Raw genomic sequence first — 18,414 nt, forward strand, 5'->3', positions numbered from 1 at the left:
AGGATAATGTAACTGGGTGGGACATCATGTTACATGTCTGTGGCATGATGCCCCAGTGCAAGACATCACTATAAACTGTCACACTGCAGACATTATAGCGATACGACTGAAAAATTGTTAAAGCTACATTGAAAATCCAAATCTCACACACACATGTACATGTCAACTCTCCAGTAAGGCTAGACATTTATGCATGGTTAACTGGTATATACCCTTGGCCGTATTCATAGTTCCACTGCTTGCTGAAAACCCAACCTACCATTATATGCTTAGGATATCCTTATTAATTGAACACTAATCATATCCTTATTAATTGAACACTGATCATATCCTTATTAATTGAAGACTAATCATGTCCTTATTAATTGAAGACTAATCATATCCTTATTAATTGAAGACTAATGATATCCTTATTAATTGAAGACTAATCATATCCTTATTAATTGAAGACTAATCATATCCTTATTAATTGAACACTAATCATATCCTTATTAATTGAACACTAATCATACCTTATTAATTGAACACTAATCATACCTTATTAATTGAACACTAATCATATCCTTATTAATTGAACACTAATCATATCCTTATTAATTGAAGACTAATCATACCTTATTAATTGAACACTGAACATATCCGTATTAATTGAACACTGAACATATCCTTATTAATTGAAGACTAATCATATCCTTATTAATTGAAGACTAATCATATCCTTATTAATTGAAGACTAATCATATCCTTATTAATTGAAGACTAATCATATCCTTATTAATTGAAGACTAATCATATCCCTATTAATTGAAGACTAATCATATCCCTATTAATTGAAGACTAATCATATCCCTATTAATTGAAGACTAATCATATCCTTATTAATTGAAGACTAATCATATCCTTATTAATTGAAGACTAATCATATCCTTATTAATTGAAGACTAATCATATCCTTATTAATTGAAGACTAATCATATCCCTATTAATTGAAGACTAATCATATCCCTATTAATTGAACACTAATCATATCCTTATTAACTGAACACTAATCATACCTTATTAATTGAACACTAATCATATCCTTATTAATTGAACACTGAACATATCCTTATTAATTGAACACTAATTATATCCTTATTAATTGAAGACTAATATCCTTATTAATTGAACACTAATCATATCCTTATTAATTGAACACTAATCATATCCTTTTTAATTACACACATATTGTATTCCTATTTAATTGCACACAGATTGTAGTTGCACACATATTGTATTCATTTTATTTAATTACACATAGATTGTATCCTTATTAATTATACATAAGTTTAAAGAATTGCTGCTCAATATACAAATAAAGTGAATTCCAAATTTGAGCTAAATCCAAGCAATACTTGTTGAATTATTTATGAATAAATATTTTCACTAGTCTTAAGTGGTAGTTTTCAAAGTTTCTTGCTCACACTTACTGAAAAAAAACCAACCTCTATTAAAGAAACAGCTGTCTTACAAGGTCAGTTTTTTTTTACTTATCAGAGGTGACATTAAGACTGGTTTGACTATATATTCTCTATACATTTTAGTAATCTTTCTGGGACTTTGATATTTTTATTCTTCACCTAGCAAGCCTGAGTTATAAATTACTGTGCAGTCACTCATGTCAGGCAACAGTTGGTGGTTCAGCTGTTGATCTTTAGTGAGAGACAAGGAGGAGCTAAGTAAGATTAATTGACATGGTAGAACTAATAATTACAAGCAATAAACCTACACACCTTGCTATGCATGCATTAATAATAATATTATCCCTGTTAAAAATGAATTAGAGGTACATAAAATAAGAGTTAACATTCTAAATTTGATAATTATTCAAGAGTCAAATAATAATTTGTTGTTAAACAATATTAGAATTTAAAGCTGTTGGATTGGATAAGGACACAATTAAATGTAATATTCTTATATAATTCAGCCAGTGTTTGCTTGTTTTAGGAATTTTGAATTTATCCTGTGAGCGTTGTCAAAAAATATCTGAAACCAGTGTGCCAGTTATATGGTTACCTTGTTTTACAGACAGTTGTTTAGGGCCAAGCAAAGATGGATGCCAAGCCATATGTGCACATTACTATGCATAACCCCAAACAGTATTTGCACAAAATTTCCAGGCACTAACTCTGTAAGTAAATAAATAAATAAACAAATAAATAAAAGTTCAGTTTTGGCAGTGTTTTCTTCAAAATTGATCAAGTGTTATTATGTTGAATTAATAATCATCAATGATCATACATTGGTAAGTTTGACTTTGGGAAAACCTAGTAAAAATGAACCTCCAAGACTGATCTTGGGGTTTAAAAATGTTCCTTCTGTTTGGCAAGTATTTAACTTTGGCAAACTGTAAATTATAATCTCTGTATTTTTATTACAGCGGGATCTCGGTTCTGGCAGGGAGGGACATTTGAGGTTACAAAGAATACTAACATAGCCTCTGGGGAGGGAGACACCATGGCCTCAACCAGAAGCTCTCTAGAGGTGGTTATCCCCACTGAACTGGAGGGATCAGCTTTTGTACAGGTGGAAGTAAAAACAGTGGAAGGTAGGTGTAGTGAAGGGTTTTGATTCAAGACAGCTTCTGACCTATAGTTTATTTCATTCCTATGGTTAATTAGTTTTTCAGGATTTATCAAAATCCATTTATTTTAGCAATCCTTACAAATTCTTATAGTAATTGCTATTGGCATACATAACTAGTCAAAAATTTGGATTGGTTTAGGTACATTTCTTCATAATACATTTGGAACACATCCACTGCATCGCAAAGCCAGCACTCCCAAAATAAAACGACATCTGCTACATCTTATCGCTTCTTGTAGCAACAGCATTGTTACAAAGCTTGTGTACTTGCCAAGGTGGAAGTCAGACTAGAGTAGTCTTGCCTCGGATTAATACCAAATCCTGTCAGTCATTGTGCTTGAAACCATGCTCTTTCACAAGGCCACTCAAATACCAAATTTTACCTGTGCCTTTCCATCAGTGAAACGATTCTTTTGGACTATCTGACCTCAGGGAAGTATACTTTTGCTTTTTTCTATTTCTTATTCTGTCTTCATCCCAGATGAATGTTTTGCATTTCATTGGTCTAATCTCATCATGCAATAAGCTATCTTAATTGCTTCTGTGGTCTAGTACTTTTTAGTTCAACTCAGCACTCAAATTTTTTATGAATTCTGTCAAGTTCTTGGTCTGTTTATGTATGGTTATTCCCGTAATTTCTTTTGGTATTGTTAATTCATACCATCCCCTTTACAGAAAGTTCTGTATGATGCATGTCTGATTTCACATGTATGTATCATTATACTGTTATACTATTACAGATATCAGCACAGTGGCAGGATTATGACTGATCTGGTTTCGTACAACAACACAGGTTATTTAGTGCTGATGCATTTGGAGTAAAGTGTCTTGCCCAATGACACCATGGTAGCTGACCTTAGACTGGTCCATTGGTAGGGTTCAAAACTGCATCATTTCTGTGTAGAGTCCTGCATGCTAATAACAACCATCGTGGCTGCCATGGGCAGCATTAAGTGTGTGTTGTGCATTTGGTTAAAAATGGCTGAAAACAATCACTTTACCTGTATAAGTTGTGTGAGATGCAGTTCAGGCCATGCATGTGATGTGTCCTAACCTTGGTGTATGGGCAACCATCACTGCCAAAGAACTGATACTGTAGTATCATACATTTTTGTGGGTTTTGTTGTTGTGCCAAACCATGAAATTAAATTCCCAATGAAAAATGAGCCATGTGGGATGCCACCCCCCCCCCCCCCATTTTCTTACCGTGTTTCATTGCTAGAGATTAAAACAGCTACTAGTATTTGATAAATCAAGGTCAATACTGTAATCTGGTAATTAAATATTAGCTTTTTCATGTGTTTGTTTTATTTTTATTTTAACCTTTCGAAACAAGAATTATAAATCATTTTATATTGTTTCAATGCACATGTTCGATAACATAACTGATAGCTGTAATTTTACACTCACTGCCTTAAATTGATATGTGAGGTAAGTAAGAATTGAGAGAAAATCGAGAAAAAACATGATATTCAAACAGTAGTATTACTGAAAATGAAAGAAAATATAATACAAAATAACATTATATGAAAATTAAATTTATTACTTATTCAGATTGATCCTTCATTCGAGTACAGCTGTTGTTTAAAGTCTTTCTGAAAGCACATTTCATTTTATCCGTGCATTTTTAATCCAAAAGAACAGCAATCCTGTAAAATACTATAACTATTTCTTGAAACACTATTATTAATGAAACACTGTATATACACTAATTACAGCAGAGTATTAAAGCTCACACTTCACAGATTTTTGGACAAAGCCACTGTATCATCATTGTGTCAATCAAGTCTCATGGTGCTCACAAATGCTTCTCGGGTAAATAATGCCCAAATTGCTGAATTAAACAAATCCAGCTTTCTTAAAACCACTGATAATTAGGTCAATCGTTCACTCATTGTCACATGATCCATTCAGTCATTTACTCATTGTCACGTATGTGAGCTTCAATTATTCATTCACTGTGAATTTGCTTGATTAATGCGGTTGCAAGATTCACTAGTACTGTGCACTGATCGTCACCATTAACATCTTTTTCCATAATGGTGGTCAGGACCTGTTTAGCATACCACTCGTGGAAGTGTGACTTTAATTCTTCTTTAATAACCGATTGGCCTAGTGTTGTTGGCTGCGTCTGCTTCCTCTGATGTTGAGCAAACGAAAACATGTCAAAAGTGATTAATCTTGACAGGTGTTTTATTTATGCTCATAAAGATCAAAGTATCGTTTTAGTGTTGTTGGCTGTGCAGCTTCGGCTGATGTTATTCTCTTGGTTGAAAACATGGTATAAGTATTGAACTTGCCAGTTCTTTGATTTGTTTTCATACAGGTGATAGTATTGTTTTAAACATTAAAGTGACCGCCATTTGCATCAGCATAGGTTTATTCTTTCGTATTATTTATCTTGGGCATTTGTAGAGATTAAACCATGAAATTAAATACCTACTAATATGCAAACTTTGACAGGCAAAACCACGAATATAAGTACTCACGAAAATGCCTTTTTTGTGTGCAAAACCATGTAAATTGAGCCTAATGAAAATAAATGATACTACAGTATGGGTGAATGAAAGAGCTTTGAAGCATCTTGCCACCAATGATGCCTCCATCAACAGTTTCCTTTTATCTGAAGCTCAACAGGTGGAAAGCTCACCTATTGAGAAGAAAATCTTGCATCCAAGCTATTTCACAAAATGCCAGCCCCATCTGACTACTGACTACACCAGGGCCCCGAGTGGCCAAGTGGTCTAAAGCGCTCTCCGTTACAGATCACTGCCATCTCACCTCTGTCTGCGGTTGTTCGAGTCTAGGATTTGGCTAATGTGGGTATGTGAGAAAGCTTGCCAGTAGCTTCTTGTGGGTTGGTGGTTTTTTCTCCACCATTAATACTGGCCGCCATGCATAGCCTATTGTGGGCTGAAAAATGGCGTTAAACCCTACAACAACTAAAAACTGACTACGCCAGTTCCATACAGCCTATACCTATGCCTTCAGCTTGCAGGACTGGGTACAGTGAACTGTTGACCCTGTTTACTTAGTCTTCAAGACACATATATAGCCTAGCACTTGGTCAGTACCAGCATGGTACAGCAGCCCACCTCAGCCATACCTGGATATCCTACTACCTAATGTAGACCCTCGTACTGACTGGTGATTATTCCCTAGATAACTGGTAGTGGACTTGGACCCCAGAAGTCATCCAGCCTTGAACCGCATCACCAGCTCTGACACAGCCTTCACCCATGACATCTATAAGTGGGACTGGGTATTGTGATCTCTTTTCCAATTAAACCTTGTCCACAGTGCCACAACCAGAGGATTCCATTTTAACACAGACTACTTGGTCACTACCATTATGGCATGGTGGTTGACCAGAACTGTTCCAGGACATCCCATCACCTCATACAGATGCTCTGGTACTGGCTTGGGTGATAATTTTATCTATAGTACTAGCCAGGGGTATTAGAAGTCAGCTCGGACCAAGTAAGGTGATCTGCCTTCAGGGTTTAACATTTACACTAGTCTATTCACCCGTGACTAGTAAAGTTGTATGGTACTAGAGAAAGTTTGATTGTAGCTAGTCCTTTGGACTACTCCAAGCAAAAAGTTTTAAAATAACGTAAGAGAGAAATGGAAATAATCCTCTCCATCCATTCACAACAAGAAAAAAAAATAACAAAAATTTTCCAACTCACTTTGCAGGATACAACCTGCCATGCTCCTAGTTCTTAAGACATTTGATGCTTGAGCACAGATGTGATGGTCAAGCATTTAATGCTCATGAATAGAATTTACTATGTAGCTGTTCTTATGATGCCAAATGTTTTGCATGTTGTAACTGTGATGGAGAAGTCCCCGACCAGACAGAAACCTTTGTCAGTTATTACTGCTTGAAAGTTCATAGTAATATTTAATTTATGAAAAAAATTCATGAAAACTCTTGTATTTCTTTTCTTAAATTCCTATCTTTGTTTATTATGTGGTATTACCATGGAATTTTAAGTTTCAGTAAAGATTTGCAGTGAATTGCTAGATAAAACAATACATTGTGGTGAATTTTTTTTAAATGTTGGCATAATGTTTATATTGATAAAATAGGTATTCTATCCAGTTTAAATCATTTATATGAATCTCTCTCAAGACAATCTGCAGAAAGTTGGGCAGGTGTTCAAGTGGGGTATATTACTGTCTGTGCAAACTGTTTCTGCTAATGATGTATATGAACATATTTTCTCTGCAACTTTGAAGAGTAAATAAAACTTGTGTGCACAAAGTTACTTTTTCAAATTTTACTACATTTTCTATTCATAAATAACGTAATAAACAGTAACTAGAATGCAATACAGTAGAGTGCCTTTAATACTTAAGATCATTGTCAGTAACTTTAGTTACTTGTTAAATGTTGAGTACAAAGAATTTTGTCATTGTATTTAAAATAATGTTGATGCAGAAAAATCCAAGATGGTGACATTCTACAGCTTTTTCTACAGACACATGACTTCTCTATTTTGAAAATCATGTATTAGAATTCACAACAATTGAAAAAAGTATCTGTGACACTTTACATTCTACAGCAGAGCACATAAGATCATGGTACTTAATCTATGAACTTAATGGGTCTCCTTATGTGCAAATCAGTAATGAAATAAAGACACCATTTATCAGTAATGAAATTAAGACACCATTTATCAGTAATGAAATAAAGACACCATTTATCAGTAATGAAATAAAGACACCATTTGTCAGTAATGAAATAAAGACACTATAAATGGCATTGAGAAATGGCTTCAAATACCTGGAATATACAGTAAGATTTGTTTGCTTTATTTTTATTTATTGAATGTAATATAGGTTTTGAAAGAGTACTGACTAAAGTGACTTGATACAAAATTATGAAATTATAAACTTGTGGCTTTTTGCAATGCAAGCGGTAGATTGTCAGATATGGGTGATCATCAGAAACATGTTACTGAATGACATAAAACTGATTAGTCCAATGTATTGGGATGCACCACAGATTTCAAGGTACTAACATTTTGTTGGGTGGGGTGTCAAGACAACTTCAATCACCTGGTGACGTGTAATTTTTTAACCTGCACTGGACCAGTGAATGAATTCTATCGACGTTTATCCTTTATTTTTGTGGTATACCCAGTCCTAAAACGAAGCATTTAGCACCTACTCATACTTTGTCAAGCTTAAGATCTCAAAAGTCAAACATAGGCAGGCACTTTTTTCCTCACTATCCAGTACCAGACATATAGAAACATTGTTGACCAGCACTGGACAAGTCCATCACCAAGTTTGGTTCCGTCATAACACAGTAGTGGCTAAATGAACCATTCATTCCTAGACACCCACACTCAAGTCAATGCCTGTATATCACTAAGTCTAAGCATTGATGGACTCCTCAACACTCCTCTTCACAAATTTAGTTATTGCTAACTACGCAGGTGGTTTCCTTGCCACTCTACTTAAGTAAGCTTGAGGATATAAGTTCACTAGCACCATATTCCTTCTTGATTGAATGGTGTCTAGTGAAGACCTAGCCTTCTATGCATTGGCCTGTTTTCCTGATCCATCACTGACTTATTATGGCATTTCCACATCCACTGATGTCTTTATAGAACCCTCTCCCCTCTCAAAAAAATCCCCCTGACTGGCCCTTTTCAAAACATTTTCTTTTGTCTGGTTGTATTGCTGACATTTTTTACTACTACAAAAGGTATCATCAAGATCCATGTATCAACAGGCCTTTCTCTTTGTAGTGAAAACTCACATCAAATATTTTTCATCATTTTTACAAGACAAATATGAAGTCTCAAGTTCTTGACAAAGACATTGTTCTAGGAAAGTAAAAACCTTCCTCTTTGTACATGGATCAGAAGCTCTCTTCACCATGCAACAACGAATCTGTAGAAGTCTAGTGATTGGCTTTATGCTTAGCATGGTCTTGATGGCTGTTCAAAAACCTGAATTTAGCCTCGGCTCTTCCACTACTGGTAGGCTTGTATGACTTGTATACTCAGCAGCAAAGCTCAACATTCTTTCTCTCGAATGCCATTTTTGAATCCATTTAGCTCTGTCTTGCTTTCCTGTTCATGTCCATTATCAGACCATGTTAACAGCATATCTTCTCTCTTCCAACTTTTTATTTTATGGCAATATGTAATAGACTAAGAAATTTGGCTGCCAACAAGGTAGACTTCATACCTGTCTAGAGACGTAGAGGATAGTGTGTAATACAGTTTGAGAAAGTCTGATACTCAGGTGAGAGGAAGTCTTCACACTTTATTTGATAATGTGCAGGATCTATGCATTCCAGTGTGGTGATCTTGTATGTGATTGGCTGAGCTTGATACCACTGTAGGGATTATTCCTAAACACATGCATGGGGTGGTTTTGCAATAGATGGGTTGAGTTTGTCAGCTCTATTTTTGATCATATTTTTTATCAAACTTGGTAAATAAGCTTGTAGCATAAGGTGTTTCTTATTATGAACAAGATCTATGCACAGTTAAAATACGATTCACTGAGATTTGTACTACTGGAGAGGGTGCAGTTTTTACCCAGTTCTAATCAGACTTGGTAATTAGGCTGATATCATCAAGATGTTGGATGATTTTTATTATGAGCAATAAATATGAATATTTATTAGGTGAGCTTGCACCCAATATGGGGATTTGTTTTTTACCACTCAAGTGACTGGATTTTTTTATTATAAGATTTTGATCAAACTTGGTAAATAAGTCTGTGTCATCAAGGTCTTGGCTGAATATGATTTTGAGTGAAAATCCTGGATATTGAGAATATTATCATGCATCTGATTGGCTCAGCCGGTCGTCAATATTTCTGATCAGATTTTGATTAAACTTGATAAAAAGTCTTATGTTATCAAGGTGTTAGGTGAGTTTGATAATGAGCAAAATCTGTAAATATTAATGAGGTGTCTTTCGTTGGTCGAGCTGGATACCACTCTGGAGATTGAATTCCAATCAGATTATCATAGAGAGGTCCTGTAATAAGTGAAATCAGTGCACATTAATGCGATAACTCACTTTTATTGACTGAGTTTATTTTTTCTCTCGATCTGTTGACCATACTTCTTATCCAGTTTCAATGAAACTTGGTAAATCCAGCTCTTGGATTACTTCATTTATGAGCTAGAACAAGAGACTCTGCATATTATTAATTTTTGGACTGAATAATCATTTTATGACGTGAACATTGATTTATAGACACAGATGTTCCTTTTTTGGTTTTGTTACATCTATTCCATTTTGAAGAGAGTTATGGCCCCTGTAGATCAACTTAATGTCTTTACATGGGATTTTGCTTGTATTAATGAGACCTTGATGGAGTAGGATATTTGCATTCAGCATCATTATTTAGAGGATCCATGGTCCCAGAATTCCCATCTTTTAACTTTTGTTTTTCAAGTGAAAACAGCCATCTGTAATTCACCCTCTGTTAATAGCTCCAGTCGATTGTAGCATTTAGAAGCTGTACCTAAGTCTGTCTTATAGAAAATATAATTAGGGAGAATAATTTTAAGTTGATTATGTACCCATGTTGAAATGTTTTATGTTAGCATGCTCTGATCACATTTCTAGCTTTCATCCATTAAAGTCCATACATTTTAATTTTATAGGATCGATGAATCTGACAAGTGCAATATTAAGAATGCCTCATGGTCTTGGTCCATATCCATCAGATGCCCACTGGCAGACCAAACTGGAGGCAGCTCAGAATGTGCTTTTCTGTAAGGAGCTTTTTTCACAAGTAGGTAGTTTTTCCAAATAAATGCCCATTCCTTGTTGCCCGCACATGCATACCCCCCACCAAAAAAAACAGAAGAAAAGAGTACTGCCAGGGTTATACTGGTTCGTACTTGCCGTCCAACATTAATATCTGAGGGCCTCATATTTCTATATTCAATTCCTTCTTTAGTACATAGCCATGAACTGTACAGAATTGTTGCAGGAATACTGGAGATCTGCATGATACAATGCAATTTTTTATATATAATAAAAAAAAGTATTTCAAACTAAGTGACTTTCTTGTCATATGGTATTTCATTTGTGAAGTCAGCTCCTACAGTCTTGAGAATATTGTCATTTGGTCATTTGTTATAGAAGTAATGGAGAGGAATATGACATAAAGGTACTACACTAATTTGATGGGGGGATACCATATTTTGAGTTTTGTAAAATAAAATTTCCTTAAGTGACCTTTCAGTTGTTGCTCTTGTGTTTGGTGTAATTGACAACTCCTTCAGTTATCAGTGCTTTGCTTTGAAAATGTGTAAACTTGGAGTTTTAAATAACATTTTCATGATGAATGATGAGTTATATTATAAATTTAATTAATTTATTAAAAATTATTTGCTTTTGTGATAAAACTTTTTTATGTTGCTGTCTCACCTGAGGGCTTTCTGTTTCAGAGCATCATTTATGTTTGTCCAATATTCAGATCACTTCACTAGCTATCTGGTGGTACTATTTACAGCATTTCTATCAATGTAACATAATTGTATCAGCTTCACTTTTCTCTAAAGGTAACATAATTTGATCTGAATAATTTTTTTACTAATTCAGGGCTTTATGTTTAATATGGTCTGTGGTTTGAGCAACTTTATGCTTTGGAAATATTCTTCTTTCTTTCCCTTTTACTTGTATGCATACCATGTCAGTTCCTGCTAGATTTATTCCCCTTTTGTATTTACACCACTTATTGAAAGAGGGGAATGGATGGCATCCAAAGGTCATGCACTGTGCATGAACAGTATAGTTTTTTGTGTCTATTGAGCATTATTACATAAGATGAAAATGTTTAACAATTTGAGTTAGTCCTTGTTTCTGAAATTTGTAACAGTTGTCTCTTAATTTTATTTCAGCTTGCTCGAGAGGCTGTCCAGCTTAAAAGTTTTGTACCATATATTGTTGTTGGTAACCAAATTATTTCAAATGTAAGTACCACTAATAAAATAGAAAACAAGTATTATTGTATTTTTTTTTATTTCAGACTTTATCTTGTATGTGTGTATATATATATATGTAATTATTTTTTTAAATAAGCCAGGATTTTACTGTCATTTTGTAGAAGTAGGAAACTGCTGTCGGATTCTGATCCTTATCACTATACTCTAAAATGGAACTGGAATTTTTCACTTAGGGTTTCCTGGTTACAACTGAACATATGTGAACAACTATGCTATAGTCACACTTGACATGTGATAGGAATGGATAATATTCTCTGTCAGAAATTTATATCATCAAGTTGTCCAATCCCAGTGTAAATAACTGTCAAAATAATAGTCATTCCCTTGCCAAATCTCAATTGGAGCCGGACCCAACAGTTCAACTGCTATCTGCCTGGCCTCAGTTAGATTCATCTGGTGAAATCTTCCATGATGCAGAGTTTGACATTTGCTCAGTAACTAATTTACATGTATGAATTTTCTCCTCTTATGTGTCAAGGAATTTAATAATACCAATCATAATGAAAATAAGTGATTGTTTTTTCACCTGCTTCATTCATAAAACAGTGATAATTATGTGCATATCAGCTGATCAATATGTAATTTTGTTTGTGATTTAAGGTGAAGTTCATATTGAAAAGGATGATATGTTAAATGATTTTTGTTTTATTTTTCAGTTATGTATATATGAAATTTAATGAAAATTGATAGGTATATAAGAAAAATATCATTGTCTTGGTAATTTGATCTTAATTTTGCTAGATCATGTCTTGTTGGCATCATTAAATTTGGATCATAACTTAATGTTTCGTGTCTTATCATCATAATCTGGCTTTTCTGATTTTGATAGCTTGATGTGATCAAACAGTAAAGATCACACTATTGATTTTTTCCTCCAGTAAAATCACATTTGTTCATTGTTTTAACGCCAGAATAATCCTGTATCCTTCTTAGTAGGCTGTGTCCAGGTCTTGCAAAAAATGTGTATCTGTTGTTCAATCCTGTGCTAGAGAAATTTGGTGAAGATGAGACAATAAATTATGTTAGCTTTCATTAAAAACCTGTACCATGCATTGTACAAAGCCCACTTTTAACTTGACTATGTTGTTGATAAGTATGCAATCAGTCTCAATCTCACAGATGCCTACTTTTGTGTCCCTATTTACCTGCCATTGCTTTGCAGTGCTACTCAAGGGCAGAAATGATTTTCTATCCCATTTGAATACTCATAGTTTTCTAGCAAACTGGGGGGAAAAAAATCAGACCTTTACTCATCCCATTGTTTTATCCACCTGGTTATAGAGTATGTTCCTTTGTGTATGCATCTTATGGATTGTCAAACTCAAAGAGTATGTTTCGAACAAGATGTGGATTTCAGTGAGAAATTTCTTGCAACTCCTTAGGTTACTCAATGTCCAGCAGTCCTGAACAGAGGTTTCAGGTTGTTATATGCACCCAATAAAAATTAATATCTGCAAGTCTCGTATTCAAATGCAACATTTCAGTCCAAGTAATCATAGAACCTGTTACCTGCTATGCAGAGTCATCTTTCTCAAGATTGTATCTATGGGATTCAGCTTTGTAGAGACAAAATCTGTCCTCTTGCTGTGGCCCAGATGAGCATCATACCTAAATAGTCTAACACAGTCTCTTAGCTTTGCTGGATTCACCAGTGAAATTTGATGGTTAGAAGACCTTGGTAATTATCTTCTTAACCTGATAGAGTAACCATGGATCACATTGCCAGAGGCTGTGTTGCTTTAAGCAGGAGGATGGGTTATCATTTAAATGTAGAATCTAATACTTCTTCCCTAGAAGGATACCTAAGGCATAAATAGGATGCTCTGCATTCCATCCATCTCTTACCTTTTCTCCTAATGTTAATGTGATCAGAGAATGTATTCAAAGGAAAAAGCAAATTTTATAGTAAATTGTGTTTCTCCAATAACACTTACCCATCACATTACTTAAAGACGCTCCCAAAGACTATGCAATGCATGCATCCTCTTTGGTAGTTCCATCGGCTTAAAACTATTGAGGCCTAGTGGGCAGGAGTAACTGCCTTTTGCCTTTTGATCTTGTTAGAAAAGACATTTTTGTCTTGTAATAGGACAGAATTCAAGAGGTAGCAGTCATATTCCTAATGTTAATGTGATCAGGTAATTGTTCTTGAAGAAACATAATTTACTACAAAATTTGCTTTTACCCCAGATCTCACTATAATTGGATCAAATTGCATACATATCATAATAAAATTCTCACACAAGCACAGTAATCACAGTTTATGTCCTTTTCTTATAAATTTGTAATTGTATTTTATTATATGTAGGTGTTTCCAAATGTGCAGTTGTCAATAGTGTTATGTCACTCCACGGGCAAGAAAGATAAGAAGGTTCGTACAGAAATTTATAATTATCATTTATAACAAAATCCTATCACTGATATTTGGTATTGCCTGGGCAAAGGAAGGTACTGTTTGAAATTTATAAGAAATAAAGGTGTTAAATAATTCTGGGCTAGAGTGTAATCATGCCAGATAATTAATTGCTTTCTGAGTCATATTCTGACTACTTAGGCTGTCATTACTTTTAATTGACTTTAAGACATTTTTATTCCTCAGTCAAAAAAGGCAAGAGTATATACTCACATTTATGTCAAGTCAAACTGCAGACAACAAAGATCCTGAGATGCCATAGCAAAATGCGTCTGCAGATCAGGGTCTATATTGTTCTGATGATTACACCTTACAAACTACACAGACCCAGATGTGCAGTTTGCAGTTGGACTCATCTTATAAGCAAGTGTATATGGTACCAATCCTCATTTGACTGTCTGACTTTACTTCAATGCATGTGAATAAAAATCAGTCCTTTAGTTTTTGATGGATTGCCATGAAGCCTGGTCATCACCTTAAAATGTGCATATCGACAAATCACTTCGCTTCTGCAGTTTTTATTTAATTGGTTTGGTTTGCTGCTGAAAGCTCATATTGTCAAAATGAGATCAGCACATATCAGTAAGATGCCTTGAATATGATTGGATGACACTTGTTACATCTGTAAATCAATAGATTAAATTTCTCTTAAAAGTTTCTACAGAATCCAGCAGATGTGTTTCTATCATCAAACTCTTGGATGATGACTTTGATCATGAGTAAGAGACTCTTCATATTAATTATGCCTTTAAATTTAAAGACAAATTTTGTGCAGAATATATTAAGCTATGCAGTTTTTACTATAGACTCGTCTCTGTAAAGAATGATGGGGCATAGATAGGATGCAGGAGAGGCAGAGGTGTATTTATGTGAGCAAATTGCTCACCATTCCTCTAGTTTTCTTGGCAAGTATAATTCACATTGTTCCTTATACTCATTAGTGAAATTGCTTCTCTCTCACTCTCTTGAATACACATGCACCCACACATACACATTTTACTTTGTCCTTCTTCTCAGCCTGTATTATTATTATATTTTGCTCCACTAGGTACTGGAAACATTTATGATTGATGAAATGCAATGCTTAGATTCATATTTCCTTTCTTTCAGTCCCATCATCCAGGAAGAGTAGAGCACAACCATGTTTTAGAGCATTCCCTTCATCAGCTTTTGAGGGAGGTTCACTTTAAATCTCTGAACATGTCTGTGCCCCATCCTGTCACAGCAACCATAGGAGTTACCAAGAGACGAAGAATGGCAGGTCCAGAAGCCATATCTAGAAGGGAACTTCTGGAGATGACAGAGAGGTCAGTTTGAGAATTATTGTCAATTACAAATTCCTGTACGTTGATGAGCTTTTCACAAGTTTGTGAATATATTTTTCATTATGTACACTTCTAATTGATCATTTAGTGCAATAAATGCATGTCCAGTACATGCAGCATTTACAAAACATTCTGTTCAGCAAAGAAAAAGGTGAATAGTTTGGGATCTAATGTTAATGACACAAATGACACACCTAATAGCTCAAAATTTCTTCACAGTTGTTTTCTTCTCCATTTTTGAACTGTCATAACGTACCAGCAGATAAACTATTGTAAAAAAAAAGTCAAGACACTTGTCATAGAATTGCATCATGAGATCTAGTGGATTTTAAATGAAAATGTTTGCCCTCAATCATCCAGGACAGCTGCCAAGACTGACGTGTTGAAAATCATGTTATAACTACTCCTACTCCATTTGAACATAGGACTTTAACTATAAGACTTTAATGACTTGTACGTGGTCTTAAATGATAATTTTATGATTGATACATCTAACATGGTTACTATCTTAGATATCTTTTGTATTGCTACTCCTCCTTAACAGCTTAAGTGTGGGGTTTTCACAAAAGGACTTAAGATTTGTCCATGGTGAAAATGATGCCAATCTGACATTAAATATTCCTTGTGCCATGTAGAAAATGTTATCACTGGGTTTGTCTTTTGCCATATTGACATAGGCTTTTCACAAAAAGACTTTATGATGCACCTCTCTCAACAGGGTCCAAAAGCATCTAACTGCAGAATAAGTAAGTGCACCAGTTATACATACACCCTGAAAAAACCATAAGAAAGGGATGGTGTCAGTAGTGGGAAGAGATGGGCGGTTGGTGGGGAGCGGGTATCAAACTGAATACTTGTTTTAATATTAGTAATACAAAACATGTTGCTGTTGCATTGCTGGTACTTGTCTGGGGCCTTGTGGCAAAAATTCTTCCTCCCATTAGGGTGAACAAGACGATTTCAGAAAACAAGATCACCCCAGGTCTGCCACACAGATACCTTGTCCGTGCACATTGACCTTTGTTCTTTTTCCAGTTGCATCAATGACAGGCACTTAGGTTTCTTTGTTGTAGAGAAATTGCCTCCGCTTTATGTTTTACATCATAATTTAAGTTTTCTCTTCATGTGTATCATTTTTATCATGTGGAATTATCCCAAATTTTAAAAAAATTGGGTTTGAATCGACCTGTCTTGAGCTGTTCTAATTTCCATAGTTACGTTTGATATAACCTTGCATTTAGATTCCTACACAATATGGGCATTAGGGCTGTTCCATTTAAACATGCATGGTACCCAGGGAAGGTAGTTTTTTAAAAAATACATGCCAGGGTACTTTGATTTCACAGAGTTCATATTAAAATGATAAGAAAATTCTAAATTGCATCTATGGGTGAGTACCCCAGTTTAAAAGTCCCTTCCCTGAGTAACATGTATGTTTTAATGGAACAGCCCTTAGCACAACTGTTATTGTTGAGAATTTATGTCTAGTTCAGGTAGGTATTTAGCAAATATCCCTCTAATTGCCAAATTTGGTCTGCAGATTCATATATGATCAGTTTATTGTTTTTTTACAGTAACAAATGTTAACACCTTCAATTTTTAATGTGACTTGTGCTTTTTATATTGCAGAAAAGTAGGAATTGCACCAGTTTTTCCATTTATGTTGTGTATTACTTACAAAGCACAAGAACAATCTCAAAATAGTTATTAGATGGTATTCCTTATTATTATTTTGTATTAGCCCAAACTTGTTTTTTTAACATTTTTGTTTGCTAATTGTTACCAGTTCTCAAATAATGCTGGTTGACTTCATTTTTTTAATTAACTTGGCATTATTTGGTTGTTTCATTGCTTTTATCATTAGTAAGTTTGGCCTGTAGACTTGGTCTGTTTATCGTTTTACACAGTAATGATTCAACATATTTCACATTTTCTTTTAAATGTGACTTAGGGTATTTTATCTTGAAAGGCAAGTCGCAAATCAGTATTTCATATTATGTAGCGTGTTTAGTTATTGAACACCAGTTTATTCTCATCTTAGCATTGCTTTGTTTTTGTATTAAAACATCAGTCATTGTTTTAATTTTCTCTGACAACACCCAGGAAAGATAAGTTCTTGCTGTTATATTAGCATGGATTTATTCCATGCAAATATATTTATACCTTTATTCATTTATTTTTATAGAAGTTTTTGAATAAATCTTCTCTACAGTATTCGCTTTTAGCAATGGCTAAGCAGGGTATGGGTGGGTGTGGCAGCAGGAAAGCCCATGATTTTCTTGTCTTGCTGCGAGACATTACTGTATTTTCGCGCATTTAAGACGCACCTAATTATAAGACGCACCCATATATAAGACGCGGGTTTTGACGATTTGTGTAAAAAATATTTTACATAAGACGCCCACAAATATAAGACGCACGCGGCCTAGCCATCTGCTGTACTGAGCAATTTATCTCCAGTGGTTTCCTTTCCTTTATCATAAATGAAAATTTGTCCAATGTTTCATCACCCGTCGGATGTAAACAAGGCTTCATTACCATTTTTAGTTGAGATCAAAGAATTGTCTGAGGCAGGACCGCAACGGTTATCGTTTATTCTTATCTCCCGCTGGGCCAATAGCGGATGGGTTGAGTACCTGGTATCTAGATTCTAGAACAATAAACGCCAGACGTAAAGGCGGCTTCATTGGTCTGCTAGGCCAAGTCTTCAGCGGGTGGGATTAGTACCGTACATAGACCAATAAATGCCCGATGTATGCGGTTAGCATATATACCGGTAAACGTGGGAACAGTCTCTTATTACCGGTATATATAAATGAGTGATCAATTTGCTTAGCATTTTTAAAATTTATAAAATTGTCACGATGCCGAAGCGAAAATCATATACGGCCGACTTTAAATTAGACGTCATCAAGTTTGCCAAGGAGCGTGGCAACAGAGCTGCTGGAAGAGAATTTAGCTGCAGCGAGAAGATTGTACGTGATTGGAGGTTGGAGGAAGAGGAGATTAAGAAGATGAATCCAAGGAAATGAGCTCGTAGAGGTAGAAAGGCA

General features: G+C 34.9%; 1 protein-coding gene across 1 annotated transcript in view; it reads left to right on the plus strand.

The window, feature by feature from the left end:
• LOC149808342 (mediator of RNA polymerase II transcription subunit 17-like) overlaps positions 1–18,414 on the plus strand; it is a 73,976-nt gene that overhangs the window by 20,175 nt on the left and 35,387 nt on the right. Inside the window, exons 5-9 of the mRNA XM_089975907.1 lie at positions 2,420–2,587; positions 10,274–10,404; positions 11,519–11,590; positions 13,932–13,994; positions 15,147–15,343. Of these exons, the coding sequence (XP_089832033.1) occupies positions 2,420–2,587; positions 10,274–10,404; positions 11,519–11,590; positions 13,932–13,994; positions 15,147–15,343 (631 nt within the window). The remainder of the gene's footprint in view (positions 1–2,419; positions 2,588–10,273; positions 10,405–11,518; positions 11,591–13,931; positions 13,995–15,146; positions 15,344–18,414) is intronic.

This window comes from Sinohyriopsis cumingii, chromosome 1 (genome assembly GCF_028554795.1).
Source record: "Sinohyriopsis cumingii isolate HCF-2022 chromosome 1, ASM2855479v2, whole genome shotgun sequence".
NCBI classification, from domain to species: Eukaryota; Metazoa; Mollusca; class Bivalvia; order Unionida; family Unionidae; genus Sinohyriopsis; species Sinohyriopsis cumingii.